Source organism: Typopeltis vanoorti, chromosome 18 (assembly GCF_054136105.1).
Source record: "Typopeltis vanoorti isolate ZY-2024b chromosome 18, IOZ_Tvanoo_1.0, whole genome shotgun sequence".
In the NCBI taxonomy this organism is placed as follows: Eukaryota; Metazoa; Arthropoda; class Arachnida; order Uropygi; family Thelyphonidae; genus Typopeltis; species Typopeltis vanoorti.
In genome coordinates this window covers 66,238,032-66,264,719 of record NC_143566.1, presented here as the reverse complement: position 1 = coordinate 66,264,719, position 26,688 = coordinate 66,238,032, and the positions used below count along the sequence as shown (strand labels likewise).

The window sequence follows — 26,688 nt, the reverse complement described above, 5'->3', positions numbered from 1 at the left end:
TGGTGCAAAGACCAATATATCTAACTATCAACCAATCAGTATCTCAGGAATAGAGAAGATTTTGGAAAAGTTGGTTTGTGTTTGCATTCAGAAATACATTGACAGAGAATCTCTACTTTGCAATGAACAGCATCAGTTTACTAAGGGAAGGTCATGTTTTAGCAACTTGCTCACATTCTATAATGATGTTACCATTGAGCTAGACAACAATAATGGATACACCATGATGCTTTTGGATTTTGCTAAGGCTTTTGACATGGAAGGCTTTAAAATGGAGAATATGGAATTGGATTATGGACTATATTGGCAAGGATAAGAGGATGGCTGACTGACCAATATCAAAGTCGTGTATGGGGATGTGAATCTGCAAGATTCGAGGTAATCTATTGTGTACCACAAGGATCGGTTCTTGGTCTGCTGTTATTCAATCAGTACATTAATGACAACATCATTAATGACATACAGCTATTTGCCGAATGTCATGAATGTTGCTGATGTGCAGTACTTGCAGAATGATTTGATAAGCTGGAATTGCGGGCATAAGAAAATGGATGTTAGTTCAATGTTAATAAATCTAAGATCATGCACTTTGGTGTGTATGACCTTACAATTATTAACATTGATATCCATTAAATATCTAATGTCGTATTATATTGTTGGAATTATACTAGAAGAAACTGATTAGGCCAGGGATCTTGGAGTGTTAGTAGATAGGAACTTCAGGACCATGCAGTGAAGATTGCAAATACAACTCAAAAGATAACTGCAATGCTGAAAAAATTTGACTTGTAAAGATAAGGATGGTATTTTGTCTCTTTACAAGGCCTTGATAAGACCTCACTTGGACTATTCAATGCATGTCATGAATGGTATCCTGATTTCTGTTGTGATTCTCATACAATGGAAAGAGTGCAAAGGAGAGTGCTAATAAATGACATCAGGATTGTGGAATACTGATTATGAAGACCAATTGAAAATTTGTAGACTGAAGACACTAGTAAACAGGAGAAAGATGGGTGATATGAGTGAGACTTAAACTTCTGAAAGGGTCATACAGGATTTCATTTGAAGTACTTTTTAATTTCTCACCCGCTAAGAAGGGGGTGAGATCTAGATTTTTTTCTCTCATAGAGTAGTGCATAATTGGAATGGATTGCCATTGGGTGTTATGTGAGCAAGCAGTGTGAATGAATTCAAAAATAAGTGCGATAGCTGGTGTGTGTAGTATGTGGCCTCCCTTGATGAGTCTCTGACTCCCTGCAGGTCTCTCTAATAATAATAATATAGTTCAATTCTTGAGGGATGTCTCATTGAAATGAAATTGATAAGTTTGTTAGTAGTAATAGTTTTAATAACCAATTCAGGGAGATGAGATGAGAAAATTTGTAGATATACCTGCTGTGTGGTTTTCTGTATACTGTAAAGAGGCTACAATTTGGAAGATGTGTTCTTATAGTGTCTCCCACTCATTCAGTGAACAGCACTCCTCAATGCTGCCACTCAACTATCAATGCAACATTTTGCACGATTCCTTCCTTGACCTTAATTGAAAAAAGAATAACTATTGTTACTCTTTTTTTCAATTAAAATGGATTCTAGGATGTTCAGAGATGATGAGAAATGTCTGGGCCATGAGGCCAAATTGAAAACACATCATCAATATATCTTAACAGCATAGTGGATATGTATCAAGGGCTTGCTATTCAAAACTCTCCATGTAAAAATTAGCAAGGGGGGGGAGAACCCTTTGCTTTTCCCTTTTTATATGTTTATATTCTTAGGGATCCATGATATCAGGGAAGAATTTTTTTTTTTTTAAACTGCTATGGTGTCGTTCAAGAGGATATTGGTGAAGAGAAAAGTGATGTTAAAGCTGGTCATAATATCTCAGTCTTTTAACATAAATTTTCAATAGAAGCTTAAAAATGGGTGGAACTTTTAAGGTAAAAATAGGTATAACCAGTGTGGGGAGTGAAGAATTTTGCTTATTGTGGATAATCTATAAAAGGGAGAAGCAGTAGCATCAGCTATTGGTCTGAGAGAATTTATTGGGTTTGTACATTTTAGGTAATCCATATATTCAGTGAGATGGGAGAGAGGGTCAAGACTTATTTTTGGTAATTTCAATTTCAGGATGCCAAGAAGTTACTTTTTTAAGTATTGTGTTAACTTGAAATTTGGTAGGTCACAATCTAAAGGAATATAAGTAAACTGGTTTTTTCATTTAACACAAAAAATCACAAGGGATAAGTAATATTATTTATTTAAGGCCATATATTTCAGCCTGAATATTACAGACCATCATCGATGGTAGCAATAGTTAATTACAAAGTAGAACATGAACAATGGATTGATTTGAGAAAGTAAGAACTAAGAAACATGCTTACTCCTATTTCTTGAATTTTGCCTACATGTCTATTTCTTGAATCTGTGAAGCCTTACGACAGTGGGGCTTCACAGATTGTATGCCTACCTCTAAGTTTTGGGAAGCCATTGCTATTAATTGTTCATAATTTTTACAACTATACTTACGTCTGGAACTTTCATGGTGTTTCCTCCTCCTTGTACAGCTATGACCGACCGAGCCACATTAAAGTATGTGCATGTTGTATGACTCGTTTTTGTATTCATAATTTAAACATAGCCAATTCTTCTGCCTTCTTCCTGAATGAAGCTCAAGATATATTGAGCGAAATATATAGGAGTGATAAATTCTGTTTTGTTTTCTCTATTTCTATTAAACATCTAGTAACATAGATTATTATATGATTATTGATATGAAAGCCTGATTGGTTGAGTGGTTAGTAGCATGCCCACTCTCCCACTAACATACTGTGAATTTGAATCCATCTGGGGTTTCCTTATCACACTTTCCATTCTCTGTAATTAGTTGTCCCAATTCTTCCAGAATGGCTTTAGGTGTGGGAAATGATCATTGCTCAGATTGAGACCACTACCTTGTTTGAATGGCTAGAAAAGTTCCATGTTCCAGTCTCTAGAGCAGGTTTCTGGAATATGTGAAAAATAAATAAAAATATGGGGAAAAAAATAGTCTACTCACAGAACATTGAATGTAGTGTTTACAACATTTTCTGAGTGTCAGTCTCTATCTTGTCTTGTCTTGTCAGGTGTCATCTCCTACCAGGAGGTTGACTGCCATGAGCTTCCACCATGTATGGTTTTGTGCTTCTCTTTTGTATTTTTCATAGAACAAAAAGGTCCAGTCCTTAATATTTCTCATCCAATCTGTTCTTTGTCTTCCTCTTCTTATTTTTCCTTGTATCATTCCTTGTAGAAGTGTTTTTTGTAGGGATTCATGCCTTAGTATATGACCGAGGTAGGTGGTTTTCCTTTTCTTCATGGTTTTTAACAGATTCCTATCTTCTCCAATCATCTCTAATATTTCTAGATTAGTTTTTTTGGCAGTCCATGGGACTCTAAGAATTCTTCTGAGGATCTGCATCTCAAAGGCTTTTAGTTTATTTTCACAATATTTTGATATTGTCCAGGTTTCTGCTCCATATAGCAATGTTGACCATACATAGCATTTGGACAGCCTAATTCTTGTTTTTTGTGTGAATTTCCCTTGAGGTCAGAATGTTTTTCATGCTAATGAAGGTTGATCTAGCAATTTCTATTCTTCTTAATATTTCCTTATCACACTTTCCATTCTCTGTAATCAGTTGACTCAAATATATATAACTCCACTTGATCTAAAGTATTTCCTCTGATCTTAATATTTATATCGGGTATTTTCCCTTTTTCTCTTGTTACCAGCATGGTTTTAGTTTTTTTGAAGTTGAAATTAAGTCCATATTTTTCACTTAGCTTCAGAGTCTCTTCTAGTAGGTTTTGAAGATCTTTTTTTATTTTCAGCTAGCAGTACTGTATCATCTGCATATCTTAAGTTGTTTATATTCCTGATTCCTTTAAATTCTTCTAATTGCTGGAAGATATTTTCGGTATAGAGGTTAAACGATATAGGAGAAAGAACACAGCCTTGTCTGACACCCTTCTTTACTGGGAATTCCTCTGAGATTTCTCCTGATATTTTTATTGAGGCAGTTTGCTCTCAATATAGATTTATCAGTAATCTGGTATCTTTACCATCTATTCCTATTCCGATGCATTTGATTAGTTGTTCATGTTGTATATTTCAAAGGCCTTTGTGTAGTCAATAAAACATAAGTAGACTTCTTTCTGCTTCTCTAGGCATCTTTCTATAATAGTTCTGATGTTGAAAAGTCCTTCTCTAGTTCCTTTATTTTCCTGAAAACCAGATTGTGTTTCATTAATTTCCATTTTGATTTTATGTTTATTTTTTTCTAGGATGATATATAACATAACTTTTGCTATCTGACTGATTGTTCTGTACTCTTCACATTTGATTGTCTTCGATTTTTTAGGTATTGGTAGGAACATTGAGTGCTTAAAATTTTTTGGCAGGTGTCCAGTTTTGTATATTTTGTTACATATGTCAGTCAGTGATCTTATAGCGATCTTAATTCCATCCATTCCTGGAGCTTTTCCTAGTCTCAGTTTCCTAATGGCATTTGTTACTATAGCACAGTTGAAAGACCAATGGGAAATTGCACCCTTCAATTGGAAAGAAACAGAGTTCGATTCTCATCATAATGAGGGGAATCTTTTAAGGGGTCTTTTCAATTGAAGGTATGCTAACTAATCTCATATGGAGATAGCAGGGTTTTTCTTCTGGAAACACAGGCTTTTCATTCTGCATTAGCAGATAGTGAGTGTAGTGAAGGAGATGATTAAATGTGTATAGTGGAGTAGAGTAGTTCCCTCCTGCAGTGGATTCTTGAACTCCTTGGAGGTGTTACATAACAACAACAATGATAATAATAATAATAATATCACAGATTTAAATATAAATGTGATACAGAAAACTTCAAGTATATATTAACGTTACAATGATATGAAATCAGGTTCATTTAGATTTACTTTTTTAATTAGATGTGAAATGGAAATATAATTGCCTAATAAATTATATTGCATGTTTTACAGAAATCAGTTTAGTACTTATCATAGGGATAACTGTTGGCAGTGCAATTGGATTAATATTGCTTGTAGTCTTACTTTATCTTCTGCTACGCTGGTAAGTATATTTTTAATCACTATAGCAAAATTCACTTATCTTAGAACAGTTATGAATTATTGTAATAGTCTCTAGAATTGTTCACATGTATAGGATAAATATAGCCCAACACATTTTATTGCTAATTTATCAATAACTTTCTTACAAATTATCTATTGCATGTTAGGTCGTTTCCATATATGGTCACCCATTCATTTTCTGTCCTGACAGAAATAATTTACCTGCATCTTGGTGCTCTTGTGGTTCTTTTTTTCTTGTCATGTTTTACTTCAAACATTTGTTTTTCTAATCTTTTATTTCCTATTCTGTCTAAGTGCTTTCTAAAAATTTCTTAAGCACCTGTTGGATGCATCCTAGATATTAGATGGGATTAATGTGAGCTGTGGATAGATGGAAGTAGAATAGAAACTGGAACCGAATTTTTAGGACTTCATATAAAATGGGGTAAGGTGTTGTACCACCTTACCCCAGTCCTGAAGATACTTTCAGGCGCAAACTTTGTTTACTCACACTTGGATAAAGGATTAAACTAATTTTATTATAAGGACTTCATATAACTTGCTTCTGCTTTTGTACTTACTGCTCATGAGCTTGCTTAAGCATGTTAACCTCTCTCCTTATATTCGTCGGTATTTTATTTTTTGTAGTTATAAAATAATGAAACCTAGGTTGCATTCAGTATAACATTTTGAATAGATGTACTGTTTATCTAGGTATAATATACCCCCCAAATGCAAGTGAATCTGTTTGAAATAAAAGCAAGGCCAGTGTACTTAAGACTCGTGGATTTTTATTAAAGACAAACTTCATATTATCAAACAAGCTGAATGAGGTGAATGTGAAGTTGATTCAGTTACATCCTGATTTAATATATCATAAGTGTGTGTGTTGGGGGAGAATGGTGAAGTAAATTGCAGAAAGAGGTATGAAAAATATGCAGTATGTCAGTAGAAATGATTGTGAGAAGGTATGGATCATATTTTTTGATCTGAAAAAATATCCAAGATGAAAGTTTCAATTTAAAGCAAGTTAATGCTTGAACACTTTTTGCTAACTTTTTCTCTGACATTCTGTTTAAGTGACAATATCATCTTAGATTAGCTCTGTTCATACATTCTTGTTATGCTAACAATGTAAAGCTATTTTCTAATATTTTCATTTTTAATATGATTCTACCATCGATGCCATCTGTTCACTCCTAATCTTTCTCAGAACTCTCATATCTGTGGTCTCTAATCTTTGATTGCCTGTTTTATTTATTAACAATTATTATTGCCTTTCCTCTTTTCTCTAAACCTTTTCTGCTCTGCTTTTCTAATGCCGAAAAAAATTCCTTCACTTGTTCATTAAAACTTTCTGTGGAACCAAGGCACAAATAAGTCTCATTATCTATTTCCCTTTTCTGGTGTTTGCTTATGTCAATACTTGATATTGTCTACCATTCAAGAAGATTAACCTTATGTTTAGTATCAAATGCTACAGCTACCTCTTCCTCCCTGATCATCATTGTACATCTTGTATTTGTTTCTTAGAAGAATCTCACCCATTTTTGTGTTTTTTATTTCAGTAACACTTCTAACGTCAATCTGGTACTTATGCAATTCTTCCATTTCTTTTCTATTGATGCTTCATATATTGATTGTGCTAATCCTGAACTCTGCAAATGTTAAGTTGGAGTTTGTTTCAGTAGCTGATTTTTTTCTGTTTGCATAGTTTGCTGAAGTAAATGGTGAGGGCCTTGTTTAATTCAGCAATTGCTGCAGTTGGCATGAAATTCCATCATGCTGTGTCATCATTTTATTTTAATTTAAGCCAATAAGAATACAGTTTGGTTGGCTAAATCCAAAATCTTGCTATCTCATTCTTCTTTGGTCAGTATCCTGTAGATATCAGCTAATGGTGTACACCACAGGGTGAAGAAGACCCTTAAGTGATCCTGTGTTGGACTGCAAGCCATAAATCAGTGGTATGGAAAATTTTTTGGTTCATATTATTCCTGATTTTGAAGGGTTTTAAACCCACTGAACAATAACAAAAAAAGAAATGGAAGACAATATAGCTTTGAACAAATCTTGGCCTAGGTGACATTGAATGATGTGAAGGAGCTTGTGCATTCTCATTTGAAAGATTTCTTTGAAGAATAAATCCTCAAAATTGACAAAGAAGTTACTTCAGAATCTGCATATACAGAGACTGCGTAACTTGTAATCCATTAGCTAAAGGAAATTGATGAGGCACACACTGAAATCATTATTGTCTTTGTATATTTTGGATTGACTCATAGCTTGTTTAAGGATTTATTTCTATTGAGTCATATGGTTTATCCTGAATGAGATGTCAGAAATGTAACAGGTGAGAGTTGATTATTTCTTCAAGTACATGACACTCTCCTTCCCACCATCTATTGATGAATGCTAAAAACCAGTCCTCCATCAGGCATCCAAGAAATTTTTTACTGTTTGTCACACACTAACAACAGTAATTTCAAGAGAGTGGGAAAGTTCCATGTCATATACCTCCAAAAATAAGGGGATTGATCCTGACCTCTGAGCAACTATATAAATAGCCAAAGACTTCATCCAATAAAACTTACTCCTTCCCTGTCTCATCAAAGGTGTGGCACTGTTCAACAAATTAGTATTTAAATTTTGATTTCTGATTTCAGTTTTGCTTTAATAAGGTTTACAGGTAGATATATAATATTATGTAACATGCTAGGAGGAATGCGAGCATGAATTGAATGTGTTTGTGAATAATAAGCAAGATAGTAATAATGATATGAAAGAGGCAAGAGTGTGAGAAGGGAGATATGAAAGTAATTGAAAAGGGAAGAAGAGTTTGGATAAAATAGAATTTCATATTGAAAAGAAGAATATACAAGAAATTTTTTTTTAAATGATTCAAAGTTGAGCATCATTCATATGTGAACTATAGACTACAATATAAACATTATTCAAGAAAAAATGAAAGCTTAAGAAACAAGAACTAAACTTCAAAATTAATTCAGTAGCAATGAAGAAAACATTGATTAGTGAGAGGCATGTGGTTTTTCTGCAATGATAAAAAAATCAGAACTGCATAGTGGATTGAGGAAGTTAAAGAAGTAGTAGAAGAAAAAAAGAAAACATATTGAAAGTTCTTGGCAAGTAAATCAACTTGTAGAGAATACAGATCTAAATGTAAGAAAACAAAGTACTGTGTAAAAAAAATAACTGAACAAAAGTCATGAAATGACTGGTAAGAATATAGAAAATAAATATCAGGAAGGTTACAAAATATTCTGGAGGCTGTTGAAAAAGGCTTAAAAATGGACAAAATAGTACTGTAAAATTAATCAGATGATAAAGGTGACTTCAAAAGATTGCTAAATGAAACAAGCAGTGACAGCATGGTTATAGGAAACATTCAAGAAAAATGTAATCAGATATTACACATCACTGTTTGAGGTAGAAACACCCATCTAAAATCTGAAACACAGAAAAGCTGCTGATTCAATCAGAAATGCTCAAATATGGAGGTGTAATAGTTTTACAGTGGCTACACAGGTGGCCTGGTCATAGGGTCAGATTCCAGATGACTGGAGTACAGCTCTTAATAGTATTCATCTATAAAAAGGGGAATAAAACTGCATATGAGATTCAGAGAGAAATTTCTTTTAAGCCTTCCAGATAAGATTTATGCAAATGTATTTGAGAAGAGGCCAAGGAAAACTTGGTGAAGAACAAGCTAGGTTCAGGCCAAATAGAGGTTTTTTTTTTTCAGGATCAGATTTTAACTTTAAGACAAAGTTGAGAAATCATGCAAATATAACACAGATCTGTATTTAAGTTTTGTAGATGTGGAAAAGGCATATGACATTGTGCCAAGAGGAAAGCTGTTCACAATGTTAGATATCTGGCGTAAATGGGATATATCAAGCAATAGTTAGTCTGTGTTTAATTTATAAGTCATCAGTTAGAATTCAAGGAAATACAGCAAGATTGTTTGATGTAAAATCATGTGTGAGACAAGGATACACATTATCCCTACTATTATTCATCATATAAGATGACGAATAACAGTGGAGATACTGTATGATTACATTATGAAGGAAAGTGGTATTAAACATGATATCAAAATTGGTGATGTTAATCTGAGCTCTTTACTTATGCAGACAATGTACAATGTTACACTTCTAAATAAATCCTGTACAAGTCTGTAGGATTCCCTGACTAAATTGAATAACTGTTGTAATAAACTTAGTATGAAAATCAGCAATAAAAAAGACATACAATAAAAATATGCAGAAATGTTGAAAACATCAACTATGTTCTGAATGGGGAATCTGTAGAGCAAGTAAAATATTTCAGCTATTTAGGCACAATTTTAATGAAAATGGCAAATTAAATATGGAAATAGACAACAGAATTAGCAAAGCTGGTATGATAGGAAGTCAACTGAATAAATTTATAGGGAATAAGAGAGAAATTGGTCAAAACTAGCTGTACACAAGATAGTGTTCAAACCAATTTTTACTTACTGATCTGAGAGCTGGGTTAGAAATAAAACACTTGATCAAAAATTGGAGACCACAGATATGAGAGTTCTGAGAAAGATTAGGTGTAGTGAACAGACAGATCAATGGCAGTATTATGTTAAAAATGAGGATATTACAAAAGTTCTTGCCATTGTTAGCAGAGCTAATCTTCAGAGGTATTGTCACTTAAACAGAATAGGAGAGGAAAGATTACCAAAACAAGTGTTCTTTGCCAAATTGGCAAGAAAAAGACCTAGCAGAAGACCAAAATCGGTGGATTGATACAGTAAAATCTGCTTTAGAAGATAGAAATATAAGATCTGATACTATTATAGTCTTGACAGATAACATTAATTTTGAGGATAATTGTCGATCATTGGCAATGATGTAAATTATTCATGTAGTACTGTCATGATATCCTGTACACCCCTGATAGTACATGTCAGGAATTTGATGATGATGAACAGTGTGGCAGGATTTTAAAATTTCGAGGCTGGACAAGTGCATTACCTAGACACTGGTTCTGTCTCCTTTTTGGACATAGACAAATTTATATTTTATAGCTGAGCTGCGCCAGCCTATATCCTATAATAGATAAGAAATACTATTCAGGGAGATGTTACCATTAATCTTACACGTATATATTAATTCCTACTATCAGTTGTGGCCAATATTCTAGCGTTTAATTCCCTCCCACTTGTTAGGTTCGAACTTTAATGAGTGGTGAGTTGACTCATTATCAGGCAAGACTCAGATTTGAGATAAAAATACATGTTTATTTTCCACTCTATATACATCCTATAACTATATCAAAATACACATTAGATAATTCACTTAGCAGCTCAGTGGATGCTTTAAGTAACATTCAAGCATACTATCCCTCTATATTTTGGGATTACTATGTAAATTTTGGTTTGATTAAATTCTAACTAGTATTCTTATATATGCGCACATTTAGATTCGCCACCTTTTAACAATTCAATCCAGTTCAAATTGACGATGGATATCAGGTCGTACTAAGTTGCACTATTCACTTAAAGTTCTCTATATTGTATTGTCCTGACATAAATTACATTACATATTAATTTCCTTCCTTCCATACGATCTCGTAATTAGGTAACAAAAGTCTACATTACCTTCACTAAATCTTGATTAGGTCCCAGGTCTGGCTTGCCTTTGTTATGCCCAAGTGGTGGTTCCTTCCTTATCCCACGTGCAGCGTTGTATCGTTACTGGATAGGCTTTCTCATCCGCAACATGGCTACTTCAATCTTCAGAGATTTCTTCAGGGGACATCTACAAGCTCACGTTCGCTTATTAGGAACACGTTCGCTCACTTGCACTGGAATTCCGTCTGCCATATCGCTGGGAGACTACTTCAAATTCCCGCCACCACTCATCTCTGCCTATTGCACTACTCACATGACCAGGAAGCTCCGGGTACACCTCGGTGAGACGATCCAAAACCAGTAAGTCGAAGAAAAAAGCCCTGTTTGTCCTCGCACAATGCCCTCTTTTTTTTTTTTCTCTAGGAACTCCTACGCGGTGCTGTGATATTCTCATCCTCATGAATTTCTCTTAACATTCTCTCTGCTACATCAGCGTAATTTCTCGGAATCTCCATACACTTCGCTTTCTATGAACTACACTGCCTCGGGTCATATGCTAGCAAGTACAAAACCTTTGAACCTAATCTTACAATTGTCCAGTGATTTAGACTTGTTTAAGCAAATTCCACACAATGATAAAATACAATATTTCCTGCTCATTAAAATTAAACAAATGACATGCTGCTTTGATACATTACTATAATTCATTACCTTGTAAGATTGTAAAAATTCCTGTGTGTTTTTCCAAGTGCAAGCCTTTCTTTTCATTAAATTTTTTTTTGTTATTATGTTAAGCTCTGAATGATTTCCCCCCCCCCCCCGTTCTGAACCAAAACCATTCAGGTTGCAACAGTGTAAATAAGTTACAAAGATTCGTTGGTGAGGGGAGAAAAATGCAGAAAAAAGAATATGGTGACGATTTTGTGAGTGATTGGGATAAGCTAGATGAATGAACAGTAAAAGCTTGTTTTCTGGAGTGAAATATTTGTATCATTCACAAACAAGTGGATGATATGATTATTAGAACAAATGGTGTAAAATGCAATATATATTTAGATAAAATGTGAAAGAGATGGGGGTAGGTGAAAAAGAACACACAACACTCAAGATCTGAGTTAGTCTGTTGCATGGTATGACACCAAATTTTAGCAGAGAGTTGTATTTTGCAAATGCTTCAGTGAGCAGACTGTGTAGGAGAAATGGTGTGGAGTATATTATGATGTATGGAGTGGTTTTGATAGTTGAAAGGATTTGTGCTTACAGAATGGATTATGTCCGAGTGGGTTTAATATTAGACAATTCAAGAAACTGTTCTTCAACGAAATAGTGAATGCAAATATTCAGGGAAATTAGATGTCTGAGTTGTAGCATGAATGCATGCATGCATTAAAAAGAGATCATGATTGTGAGTGTAATGGCATAGAGAATGGTAATTTGTAAGGGACCGTTCCATGAAAGATGAGACCAGTTTTGTCAAGAAAGAAAAGTGAGAACATGAAAACAATGAAAATCTAGTCTGATGGATATCTAAACAGCAGACCAGAATAGAAATGTTTTGGACAAATTTGAAGAAAAAAGGGTATTAATGATAATAATGGAAAGTGCCTGGTGGATTTCTGATATGTATTAGGATATATACTAGTCTTATTACTAACGCATATTCCAACACGTGCCAAATTCACACACAGAGAGAGAGAGAGAGACATGGCAAATAAGAAAAGGTTCCTTGACTATGAGTATATAAATTTTTTGACAAAAAAAAATATAACAAATGATAATACTGAGTTTAATAGGTCAAGATAATAGTTAAACTGACTAGTTTCATCATATATATGCTAGTGGCTTCTTTTGGGTTAAGAAGTAAAAAAAAAAAAAAATACAATAAGCAGTAAACATGAATCATTACATAACTAAAACTGGCCATGTAGGAACCATTGCACAAAAGATTAAAAAATAAATAAAAGCATGGAAGCTGGCATGGAACAGTCATTGTTCAGTAGGTGTGCATGATAATTGGCAAAAAAAAGTCTGAAGTGTGGAAAGATCTAATAAGTGACTTCCAAATATCACATAAAATCATTCCTTTGGTTTTTGTTGATAGCCTTGTGTGGATAGCCATTATAGCCTCTTTGATGTTGCAGACACAGAAGTTGTCTTCTATGTAAGGCATGGAGCTCTCGTCCCATTCAATATTGTGGTAAATGTGGGAGAAATGGAAAGCTAGGTCTGAGATGTCTTCTCTGTTGTTATTAATGTCTCCAGTATGCTCTTTTTGTCTAATTTCCAAACTTTTAGATGTTTTCCCTGTGTAAGGAAGGCCACAGGAATATGGGATATTGTAAATGGTTCCTACATGGCCTATTTTAGTTATGTAATGGTTCATGTTTACTACTTATTGTATTTTTTGTTCTTCCTAATCCAGAAGAAGCCACTGACATATATATATGGTAAAACTAATCTCTTTAACTATTTATGTTATCATAACCTATTAAATCCAGTGTTAGTTATCATTTGTTACACTCTTTGACTATGCTATTGTTGTTACCTGATATCTTCATATTTTATGTAGTCTTGTTCGAGATACAAGACTACATAAAGGATTTGAAATTGGAAGTGATTATCACTTAGTAGTTTTATGTAGGATAAAATGAAGATGACACTGAAAAGAACAATATGTAAGAAAATTTTAAAAAGAATGAAAGTTAGACATAAGCTTTTGCAGGTGAACTGTAGACTCAACTATACAAATATTATTTAGAAAAAAATGAAACAATTCAGAAACATGAACTAATCCTTGGAGAGACGTTCTTTCTTTTAATGTTACACAGTAAATGAGTATTCATTTTGATAAAATGAGTTAATGTGCAGGTTGCATAGTAGAAATAATACAGTTTTTAGATATATGGAGTGAATTTGATTGATGAAGAAGCTTATGTATGACTGTTGGATTGCATTTAATGGATCTAGATTAAGTATAGGGAAGAAGTTTTATTTATTGGAAAATGGAAGTGTAGAATTAATAAAACTGAAGGAGAATGCAAGTTAGCTTGTGTACAGGCATCACCCTGTCCCCATCTACATGAGGCACCTGTCTGTAGTGGAGTGGACCTGCCAATGATGATACTGGCTCCTTTCTTCCTCTTTTTCATTGCTTTTCTTCATGTATTGTTTGCTCTACTTCTCCTCAGTCTTTTTAACTATCCTATTTTTCAGACTACTATCACTGGGATGGGATCCAATGCCTTGCTGCCATGTTTGCCATGCAGCGACCACTGGACATCTGGAGGGGGGGGATTCTTGCACTATTTTGGCCTCTGCTTTGGCAAGGTGGGTGGTCCTGACAGGATCAATCGGCTAGTGGGCTTGCCTGCAGGGGTGTGCTATAGTAATTCTCCTTCCCAGTGGTCCAGTGACAGGCCCCCGAGGCTTCTTGTGTGCTCATATAGCATCTGTAGTAGCCCTGTAGTTCCACTCCAAGTGCAATCACTGCTTGTCAGAGAATCTATATGTGGCTCTGTGATGGGTTGGGAGCTTTGGTACTGAATGAAAAACCACTTGAGAATGAATTTTTTTATCCTCAGTGGTTTCAGGAGCCCTAACAAAGTCCCAACGAAGTAGTGGTACTATTGATACACTGTTCGATAACAGATGTAAGAAACAAAAGACGTGACACCAGTATAAATGTGCCAGTTTTTCTAATCATCCATGAAACAGGCAAAAAGTCAATAGGGAAAATGTCACCTTGCTTTATTCAAAAGGGTTTAGGACTGACATATTCTTCCAAACAGTTAAGAAACTGCATTCTGCTAACATCCATGTAGAAACATCATGTCAACAACATTCTGAAAACCTACCCCAGGGCAACTTCGGTGGATGGAATACCAGTAACAGTTACAACTCATAAAACACTCATTTCCTATAGAGGAGTGATCTCAGAATGGGATCTCCTGGATGTCCCTTATGGGGAGATACATTTAGAATTGAAAGATCAGGGGGTGACAGGTTACATTTGTTCTCTTTCTAGTGCCTTATTTCATTAGGGTTGCTATAAGAAACAAAATGGAAGTCATAAGTATAGTACAGTCAACTCTCAGTAGAGCAAATACTGCTATAGAATTGTTGTTTAAAATATACTTGTGCCATGAAATGTTTCTTCAATTAACATGGAAAAACACAAGGGATAAGTAATGTTATTTATTTAAGGCCATATATTTCAGCCTGAATATTACAGGCCATCAGTAGCTACAATAGTTAATTACAAAGTAGAACACGAACAATGGATTGATTTGAAAAAGTAAGAACATGTGATGTTATACATAAAACAAAGTAATGGTATAACTGAGGAAATATTGCAATATTTGATAATTTATTAGCTATTTTAAAAAAAAAAAAAAACTGATGTATGATTAAAATCAGACTTACCCATATCTTAGAGAGAGAGAGAGGCAGTTAATTTCCAATTTAAGCTTGGATGGTAGAGTAAGGCTCCAGCACTTTCTTTAAACATCATCATCATCATCAAATTCCTGCCATGTACCCTCAAGGGGTGTACAGGATATGACAGTACTACATGAAAAAATTACATGATTACTAACTTCCTATCTACAATTTTCCTCCAAATCAGTCTGTTACTTGTCAAGACTCCAACATTATCAGATCTTATATTTCTATCGTCTAAGGCACTTTGTACCGTATCAATCCACCTATATCTTGGTCTTCCTCTGGGTCGTTTTCCTGCCAACCTGGCAGAGAACACCTGTTTTGCTAATCTTTCCTCTCCCATTCTATTTAAGTGACCATACCATCTGAGATTAGCTCTGCTAACGCATTCCTGGATGCTGACAATGTCAAGTTCTTTCCTAATATCCTCATTTTTAATATGATATTGCCATTGATGCCATCTGTTCATGCCTCTAATCTTTCTCAGGACTCTCATATCTGCGGTCTCTAGTCTTTGGTCAAGTGTTTTACTTCTGACCCAGCTCTCAGATCCATAAGTTAAAATTGGTTTGAACACAGTCTTGTATACAGCTAATTTAGTGTTCCGACTAATTTCTTTCTTATTCCATATGAATTTATTCAATTGACTTCCCACGATACCAGCTTTGCTGATTCTGTTGTCTATTTCTATATTTAGTTTACCATCTTCAGTAAAAATTGTGCCTAAGTAGCTGAAATGTTTTACTTGTTCCACAGGTTCTCCATTCACAACACAGTTGACATTTTCAATGATTCTGCCTATTTTCATTGTCTTTGTCTTTTTATTGCTGACCTTCATACCATATCTATTACAACAGCTATTCAATTTAGTCAGAGAATCTTGCAGACTTGTAGCGGATTTATTTAGAAGTATAACATCATCCGCATAAAGCAAAGAGCTGACATTAACATCTCCAATTTTGATATCAGGTTTAATACCACATTCCTTCATAATGTGATCCATATAGATAATGAATAACAGAGGGGATAATGTACATCCTTGTCTCACACCAGATTTAACATTAAACCATCTTCCTGTACTTTCTTCAATTCTAACTGCTGACTCACAACTCAAATAAAGACTAAGTATTGCTTGATATAATGCCCCATTGACACCATATAACTGCAGCGTATTGAATAGCTTCTCTCTTGGCACCTTGTCATATGCCTTTTCCAAATCGACAAAACTTAAATACAGATCTTTGTTATATTCCCATGCTTTCTCGACTATTTGTCGTAAAGTGAAGATCTGATCCTGACAGCCTCTATTTGGCCTGAATCCAGCTTGTTCTTCACCAAGCTTTTCTTCCACAATTCTTCTCAACCGTTTCTCAAGTATACTTGCATAGATCTTGCCAGGAACACTCAGTAGGGAAATACCTCTGTAATTCTCACATTCAGTTTTATTTCCCTTTTTATACATGGGTACTATGAGAGCTCTACTCCAATCATCGGGAATTCGTCCCTCTGTCCAGGCTTTCTGAACTATGCAGTGCAGCCACTGTAAGACTCTTATACCACCATACTTCAGCATTTCTGGTCGAATATCATCTACTCCTGCTGCCTTTCCACATTTCAAGCCTTTGATGGCTTTTTCTACTTCAAGTATGGATATGTATTCCTGACTGCATGCCTGGTCACTGTTTTTTATCACTGTGCTGTCATCACTGCTTGTTTCATTTAGCAGTTTTTCAAAGTAATTACTCCATACTTCAAGGATATCTTTTTCTCCTGTTTTCATTTCACCTTTATCATCTCTAATTCCTTTTACAGCACTCTTTCCTCCATTCCTAAGCTTCTTCAACAACCTCCAGAATATTTTGCCACCTTCTTGATATTTATTTTCTATATTCTTGCCAAAGTCCTCCCATGACTTTTGTTTAGCTAGTTTTACACACTGTTTAGCTTTCTTACATTTGTCTCTGTATTCTGTAAGAGTAAAAGCTGACTTATTTGCCAGGAACTTTTGATATGCTTTCTTCTTTTCCTTCACTGCCTCTTTAACTTCCTGTGTCCACCAGGGAGTTCTGATTTTTTTATCTTTGCACACAACCTCACCACATGCCTCTCTGGCAGAATCAATCAATGTTTCCTTCAGAGTTTGCCACTGAATCTCCAAGGTTTGATTCCTGTTCTCAAACTCTTTCATTTTCTTTTCAATAATCTTTCTGTATTTTAGTCTACAGTTTACATCTGAGAGCTGCTCAACTTTTATTCGCTTTAAAACTTTCTTACATGTTATTCTTTTCAATATGAAATTCAATTTTATCCTGCTCAAGACTAAATAGTGATCACTTCCAATTTCAAATCCTCTGTACACTCTGGTGTCCTGCACCAGGGAGAAAACATCACTATCAACAATAACATAGTCAATGAGACTTTTCTTATTCCTAGCCTCTTCTCTCCATGTGAATTTGTGCACATTTTTATGTTGGAACATGGTGTTAGTAATAACCAGTCCATGTCCTGAGCAGAAATCCAACAGATATTTGCCATTATTATTAGCTTTGCTCTTTTCTCCAAATTTTCCCAAAATATTTTTGTATGTCTCACAATCATTTCCTACTCTACTATTTAGATCCCCAACAAGGACCAACTTTTCCTTTTTCATTGTGTCAGTTGCTTTTTCTAAAGCCTCAAAAAATTCCTTCACTTCTACCTTAGTAGAACCTTCTGTGGGACCATAGGCACAAATAAGTCTCATTGTCCAGTTCCCCATTCTCATATTTGCCCACGTTACTCTACTTGAGACTGCCTGCCATTCAAGAAGATTAGCCTCGTATTTTGTGTTGAATACTATGGCTACTCCTTCTTTTCCTTGATTGTTATTGCCTGAATATAACATTTTGTATTTATTGCTCAGAAAGATCTCACCAGTTTTGGTCTTTTTTGTTTCAGTCACCCCTATTATGTCGATCTGGTACTTATCTAATTCCTCAGCTAGCTCCATTTCTTTGCCATTCAGGCTTCTTACGTTGATAGTACCGATCTTTAACTCTGGTGATGTTGAGTTGGGGTTTGTTTTCAGATTTGTTCCAGTAGCTGACTTTTCGCTGTTCGCCCTGGTTCCCTGGCGAAAACAACGGGGGCCTTGTTTAACCGGGCGACACCCCGGCCGGCATGAAATTTTGTCATGTTGTACCATCATTTTTTATTTTGGTTTAACCAATAAGAATACAATTTGGTCGGCTAAATCCCAAATTGCCAGCCCATCCTCGTTCGTTCAGTATCAAAGTAGATACCCAACAGGGTGCACCACGAGAAGGTGAGGATTGGACATTAGGTCAGAAACCCTGGTCGGTTCTCCGCATTCCTTTAAAGGCTATGTGGAGGTCTCCTCTCAGTTATACAGCTTTGACCCTTAAGCACCCCCCTTTAAACTTTCTCTTTTCTTTAAACTCACTTTCTTTAAACAAGCGTTCAAATTTATGCTGACATCTATGAAGCAAGCATATTTCAGACCATAGGATGATGTGGTCTATCTATTTCATGCTGTGCCAAGCCAAATTTTTCAGATTTACTGTTGCTAATGTAAGATTTGATGTTCTCATATTTGCTTTTCTACAGAGCGTTTAAAAGAGAATACAAGAACACTACTTACATTAGCAACAGAGCTTCTTTTCTACAGAGCATCTAAAAGCATCTTGCGTTAGCAAGAGTAAATCTGAAAAATCTAGCTTGGAACAGTACAGAACAGATACAGACCACAACATCCTGTAGTTGAAAACATGCTTCGTGGATGTCTCTATAAATTTGAATGCTTGTTTAAAGAAAATGCTGTGGCCTCACTTTGCTGTCTGAACTTAAATTGGAACAACTGCCTCTTTCTAAGATATGGAAATGTCTTCTTATAATCACACATAATTTTTTTTTAAATACCTAATGAATTATCAATATTGCAATATTTCCTCAGTTATACCATTGTGTTGTTTTATGTATAACATCACGCAACTCTTACTTTTGCGAATTAATCCATTGTTCACATTCAACATTTTTAATTAACTATTGTTGCCACTAATGATGACCTTTAATATTTAGGCTGAAACATATGGCTTTAAATAAATAGTATTACTTATCTCTTGTGTTTTTTAATGCTATGGAACTCACCATAACAAACTGTTTGCTATAGTGAGAGTTAACCGTACCTATTATTTATTATATTCCAAAGTTTTCACACAAATTTTTAGGTTAGGTTAATTTATTATAATATCTGTAGTTTTAGCCAGTTTGTTATATAATGTTTCTCATTCTTGATTGTGATTATTATTATTATTTAAAAAAAAACTTAATTTACATCAGTTTAAAAGGATTACATTCAATAATGCTTATAATTGATAGAGAGTAAGTGTAGGAAAACATAATTAAAGAATAGAAAACAAACCATACAAATAAGGTCTATTCAGTAAATATTAGCTACCTTGTATTTGTTGATTAATAATATGTATGTATATATCTTAAAGGATGAAGAATAAGATAGACACAATAAAAGCTATTACAGTGCAACTACCAGTCGGTTTGGACTCTCCAATTGAGGTATGTATGCATGCTGTGGTAATGGTGTTATATTTTAAATAAATGAAAAACAGCTTTATTAACATTTGTCATGATCCCTAATTGGAGTACTCGCCACCTTACGGATTGATGGGTTGAGAAGAGGAAGATATTAAATCATTCTCTTTGTCCCTCTAAAGGAAACTGATAGAAGTAATATTCTCTGCAGAATGTCAATTAGTAAAAATTTCTGTCTTATATGTCTCAGTTTTAAATTCTTATTAAATATAGAAGATAACTATATAGCCATTCTAGAATTTACATATGAGCTCAAAGAAACATTACTCTCATTCTCAATTAAATTAATTTCTGAGGGATGACATTAAACACCAAACAATTTTATCTTCCTTTATTTATTTACTTTTTGTTAATTGTACTCAGTCAGTCTTGCCTCTCAAATTTCTTAGATCACAATAAAAGAAGTTAAAAATCTCACTTGATTATTATACTTGCATGTATCTTCTAGCAAGAAAACTCGATGGAGAGCAGTCTTCTTTCATTTGCTGAAGTAGACAGGAAAATAATTGCTCTAATAGCAGTTTAATTTAATTGAGCAGTTCCAAAGGGAATTACAAGGAAAATAATTTTACTGTAGATTTCATTTTGCTTTATGCTTCCATTTAAGTATATAGCATCTTCACTGATACGTGAAGACTTTGTACTGTCCTTCACTGTCAACTTCATGGTTCTTTCTTGAAGAGTAAGAGAAAGATCTGTATAAAAACTCTTCTGAGATCATAGAATTCTTACAATAGCTTTATTATCCTATCCAAGAAAAAGGACACCACGAGAGTCATCTAATGTGGACCTTTAGAGACCAGTTTATTAGTGCCACTATAGAACCCCCCCCCCCCCCCCAAGCAAGCTGATGGTGTCACCTTCACTGTTGAAAATTGTTTACTATCTAATGGCATCACAAACATCCATGTCTTCCATGTCCGAATAGAATTTCAACTTGTAACTTCAGTTGCAAAGTAGGGGATTTACCCTCTTAGCTGTCAAGGCTGGACTTATATAATTGAAACAGAGTTAACAAAGATAGGCTGAACTAAGAACTTAGAAGTGAAAAAGAAGAATGAAAATGCAAAGAGATAAAAGCATCAATTTCCCAATATGTACTCTCCAGGGGTGTTCACAGCTATTATGACAGCACTACATCATTAAGTTTACATTATTGTTAATCTCCTATCAATTTTCCTTCAAATTAGTCTATTACTTGTCAGTACTCCAATATTGTCTTATCTAACATTTCATGCTTTTAAGGCACTTCAGACTGAATTAATCCACCTACAGGGTTCTTCCTCTGCATCTCTTTCCTGCCATCTTGGTATCAAACACTGCTTTATCTATCCTTTCCTCACCCATTCTATTTAAGTGGCCATACCACCATAGGTTAGCTCTGCTCACACATTCTTCAATGTTAACAATGTCAAGTTCCCACCTAATATCTTTTTCATGTGATTCTACTATTGTTGCTATCTGTTCACTCTCCTAATCTTTTTTAGAACCCATATCTGTGGTCTCTAGTCTTTAATCAAGTGCTTTATTTCTAACCAACTCTCAGATCCATAACTTAAAACTAATGTGAACACTGTCTTATATATTGCTGGTTTGGTGTTTTGGCTAATTTTCTCTTATATATAAATTTGTTCATCTGCTGCCCACAGCACCAACTTTGTTTATCTGTTATCTATTTCCAAATTTAATTTAGCATCTTCACTAAAAACTGTGCCTAAGTAGCTGAAATATTTTACTTGTTCTATAGGTTGTCCATTGAGAATGTAGCTGAAGTTTTCAACATTCCTAACTGCTTTCATAGTTTTGGTCTTTCTGTTATGATTTTCATGCCAAATTTGTTACAGCTGTTATTCAATTTGGTTAGCAAACCCTGGAGGATGTGTTTAGGAGTATATTATCTACATGGAGCAGAGAGCTAAATTTGATAACTCCAGTTTTAATATGGTTTAATGCCACTTTCTTTCATAATGTGATCCATATAGATGATGAATGAGGGGAGATGATGTGCACCTTGTTTTACTCCTGATTTTATATCACCCCACCTTCTTATATTTCCTTTAACTGCTAACTTACAATTTAAATATAGACTATATATTGCTCTTTGTGATGGTCCATTTACCCCTATAATTATAGTGTTTTGAAAAGATTTTCTCTGGGCACTTGTCATATGCCTTTTCCATATCTACAAAACTTAAGTACATATGCTTGATATATTCCCATGATTTCTCAACTATTTGTCATAAAGTGAAAATCTGATCTTGACAACCTCTGTGGCCTGAACCCAGCTTGTTCTTCTCCAAGTCTCTCTTCTATAATTTTTCTCAACCTCTTTTCAAGTATGCTGGCAAAGATACATTTCTATGCTGTAGAAATTCCTCTATAATTCTCACATTCAGCTTTATTGATGGGAACTATGGGAGATCTACTCCAATCATCTGGAATTCGACCTTTTGACTAGGTCCTCTAAATTGTGATGTGTAGCTACTGCAAAACTCTTATACTTCCATATTATAGCATTTCTGGTCAAATATTGTCTACTCCAGCTGCCTTTCCACCTCTCAAGTTTTTGATGTTTTTTTTCCTACCTCAAATATTGAATAGGTACTCCTCTTGAAAATTTTCTACTACTGTTCTTTCACTGTTTGTTTCATTTAACATTCCTTCAAAGTATTCAAAGTAATTTTCCAGACATCTAGAATATTCTTATCTTCAATTTTCATGTCATCTTTATCATTTTTTATTCCTTTTTACAGCATTCTTTCTTTCTTCCATTTTTAAGCTTTTTCAATAGCCTCCAGAACATTTTGCCACCTCATATTTATTTTCTATATTCTTACCAGAGTTTTCCCCATGCCTTTCGTTTAGCTATAATTAACTTAGGGCATCTGCAGACTTATTTGCTTTGAACTTTCAGTATGCTTTCTTCTTGTCCAGGACTGCTTCTTTAACGTATTGTGTCCACCATAGTGTTCTTATTTTTCTATCCTTGCAGACAACTTAACCACATCAGTCAGTCAATATTTTCTTCACTATTTGGCACTAAGGTTCCAAGGTTTGGTTCTTATTTTCCAACCGTGTCATTTTTTATTCAGTGATGTTTGTATAGTTGAATCTATAGAAAAATAAACTGTAGACTCAACTATACATCATCTCATCTCATCTTCCTTTTACCTTGCAGCGTCGAGGGTTTGTTAATCATCAGACCTCAAACCGTTCATAGGATAAGGTGGTCAACCCTATGCCCCAGTGTATCCTATGTCCGTAGTGTTGATTGAGTTCAAGGCCGGTTTGCCTGCTTTGCAGGATGAAAAACTCCAGGATAAACTGGAGAATAGAACCATACTCTCAACGCCCAAGACCGGCTAACTTAGCTATGGCTGAGGAAGATCCTTCAGCTTCTCATGTCACTGACGGGAATCGAACCTAGGACACTCCTTCCCCATGCATATGGTTGCAAAGTGCACAGCCACTAGGCTAACCATGCGGATGACTCAACTATACAAATAACATTAAATTAATTTAAAACATCCATGAAAATAATGTGGAATTTTCTGGGAAAAAATGACATCTTGTGATATATATAAACTTTCATACTAATGAAAGTCTATATATCACAAGATGAAACTAAGCTGATTGAACTCAGTTACATCTATGTTCTGAGATATAGATATTTGTTTGATGTTACCATTATCAATAATTATGTACCAGCAGAGGTTAAGGATGACAAAGCTTAAGATAAATTTTATAAAGAACTAGAAAGAATAATGTGATTCTTTTCCTGGACATTGTATAAAGTTAGTTATTATAGATGAATTAAATGCTAAAACAGGAAAAGAAACAAGATATAGGCCAAAGATAGTCTCTGACATTTATATGATAATGGAATGAGTCATTAACTTTGCCTCCTCCAGAGGACTTAATAGCACATACTTCCCCAGAAGAAATAACTCATAAACAAAGTTTTCTCCAGATAGAACAGTAATCAACCATGGAAAGAGGCCATAAACAGTTGGCACATGACTCGATAGTCATGTGCCAACTTGGCCGATGTCTAGTGCCATATAGGCTGATGTGGATAACTGGTAATGGCACATTTCAAGCAGACTCTTTGTTAAAAAAGAGAACTATTAATAGAAATTTATAAAATATCAAACTCTTAAGATGTAAACATACAAAGACAGTATGCAAAAAAGATCAAGAGATTCACCTCCTTCTTATAACTGAAACTAAGAAAATAGATGGACTTGGATAAAAAATATTATTACTTATGCTAAAGAAACCTTTCAATTTACAAATAACTGAAAGCAAAACAAAGTTTGATAAAGCATGGAAAAGTAACTGAAAATAATACAGTTAACTTAGAGATTCTTCAGATGCAGTTGGATACTTAAGAAGATATAAACTACAAACTCAAATACTGACAACCATGGCAATTTAATTACCCAAAAAAAAAAGAAATTATTATTATGGGACACCTCCAAGGAGTCCAAAGACTCATGGAGGGAGAGTGTGGCAACAGCATCGAATGATTGATCCCCTTCCAACTACCAACCGTGCTAAAACTTGCTTAACTTTTGTTGAGCATTTGTAGCAGGGACTATCAATCAACCAACCTTTTGTTGGGGAATTCAAACAGCAATTTGGAAGCCTGAAGTGGCTTGAAAAAGTTCCATGTTTGGTTTCTAGAGCAGGGTTTCTGGACTATGTAAAAAACAAGTAAAAAAAAATGCAATATATATATATACAGTTGACCCTTGAGAATGTGGGTTTAAACTGTGTGGATCCACTTACATGTTTTTTGAATAAATATATTGAAAAAAATTTAAGAGATTTTGACAATTTGAAAAACTCGCAGATGAACCATGTAGCTTAGAAATCAAAAATATTAAGAAAAAGTTAGGTATGTCGTTAAGGCATAAAATATATTTAGATACTAGTCTATTTTATAATTTACTACCATAAAATATACACAAATCTATTATTAAAAAAAAGTTAAAATTTATCAAAACTTGCACAAACACTTGCAGACTGAACATGGCTATTTGCAGTCGAGGAGAAATGTAAACATGCAGTATTAAATCATAAGTGCATAAAATTAACTTGTTAATTAGTATAAAATAAAAATTATATAACCATTCATTCATTCATTAGGCTAAGCTACTGCGAAGCAATCGCATCGATTGCACTAGGCTACCATAAAGCCCGAGTCTCCATAGTTCAGTCAGTATAGATGAAGCCCTTTGGTCGGAAAGACCTGGGTTTGATTCCCATCAGTAGCATGGGGAACTTCTCTTTTGATAAAAGGTGAGTTAGCCTGTCTCATATAGAGGTAGGGATTTTTTTCACCTGGAAACTCGGGTTTTTCGTCCCCCAGAACAGGCGATCTGGCCCCGTGGGCACACATGGATATGTTCCAACCATCCATATGCCAATCCTGAGCCTGGATGAAATTGGGGGAGGGGGGGTGAACTACCCTGTTTAAAAAAAAAAAAAAAAAAAAAAAAAAAAAAAAAAAAAAAAAAATTGCCAAGAACTCACCTAGGGTCAGGAATGACCGAAGAGGGAAACCACCATAAAGCCTAGAATGAATCTTATCACGAATCTTTATACAGTACCTGTAGTAAATAAATAATTTTTTTTTTCGCATTATCTTTTCATTTCTGATGTTCAGTGTTAGTAATGCATATAACATCTACAGTGTTTTGTATCATATAAGACAACGTTGATGTAGTTACTGACAGACATATGATTCATCTTGTAAACAGATGACATAAACTTACAGTACCAATAAAATATAGTACTGTAAATGTATTTTCACTTTCTTATGGTTTTCTTTAATAACATTATCTTTTCTCTAGCTTACTTTATTATAAGAATATAGTATATAATACATACATACCTTACAAAACGTGTTAATTACTGTTTGTGTTATCGGTAAGGCTTTCAGTCAACAGTAGGTTATCAGTAGTCACGTTTTTGGGGAGTCAAAAGTTATACAAGGATTTTTAAACAATGCAGGGGTGGGTTGGTATCCCTAACCCCCCACGTTGTTCAAGGGTCAACTGTATATAAAATTGATAAAAATAGAAAATAAAATCCTTATCCAATCCATGGTACAAAATGTACTATAGATTTGCAAATAACCTTTCATAGGTGGAAGCAACATTAAAAAAACATATATTTTCTGAGATACTTTTACATAGATCATCATCACTACCACCAACCTGATGATGGAAACCTTACATTTAAGATGCAATGATTGGAAGAATGGGAATGCTGTTAAAACATTAAAAAAATAAGCCAGGGATGAATAGGTTAATAATAAATTCAGAAGAATTCCCAAAATTGGAGGAACATCCTTAAAATGAGAACATGTTAAGGGTGTTCCTCCAATTTATAAAGTGAAGCTAATATGGTAAAAATAGAAAATCCAGTGGACTGGAATACAGCCATATTATGTCCTGTTTTTTTTTTTTTTTTAAAGGACTTTTCGTGTTTACCATTTACTCTTGAAGCGTCTTCCTCTTAGGCAATTGCTACAACATGCTATCTTCCAGATCTGGAAAAGAATTAATGTGTATGCTTCAAACATCAGAAAATATTAGTGTAATTTTGCAAAGGAAAATCAACAAAGGATTTTTTTTTTTTCCCTACACAGTAGTCAAATTTGATAAATGATCACCAAGTTTTTATAGACTATTAACATGCATATGGCAGTATACGTTGAAATGCAATGAGACTATAAAGATTCCAGAAGTATATAAATGTGATATATACTTCTGGAATCTTTTCAAGCTTTGATATGAAATCTGGACTTTGCCAGGGAAAAAGTCATTAGATTATAAAAAGACTTCTAATGGGACTATATTGATCAAGTACATATAATAAACAACTATGCT

General features: G+C 34.4%; 1 protein-coding gene across 3 annotated transcripts in view; it reads left to right on the top strand.

Moving 5' to 3' along the window:
- LOC150096729 (uncharacterized) overlaps positions 1-26,688 on the top strand; it is a 357,894-nt gene that overhangs the window by 294,706 nt on the left and 36,500 nt on the right. For all 3 annotated transcript variants that reach the window (XM_090408396.1, XM_090408397.1, XM_090408395.1), the window contains exons 15-16: positions 5,026-5,116; positions 19,681-19,753. In XM_090408396.1, the coding sequence (XP_090264522.1) occupies positions 5,026-5,116; positions 19,681-19,753 (164 nt within the window). The remainder of the gene's footprint in view (positions 1-5,025; positions 5,117-19,680; positions 19,754-26,688) is intronic.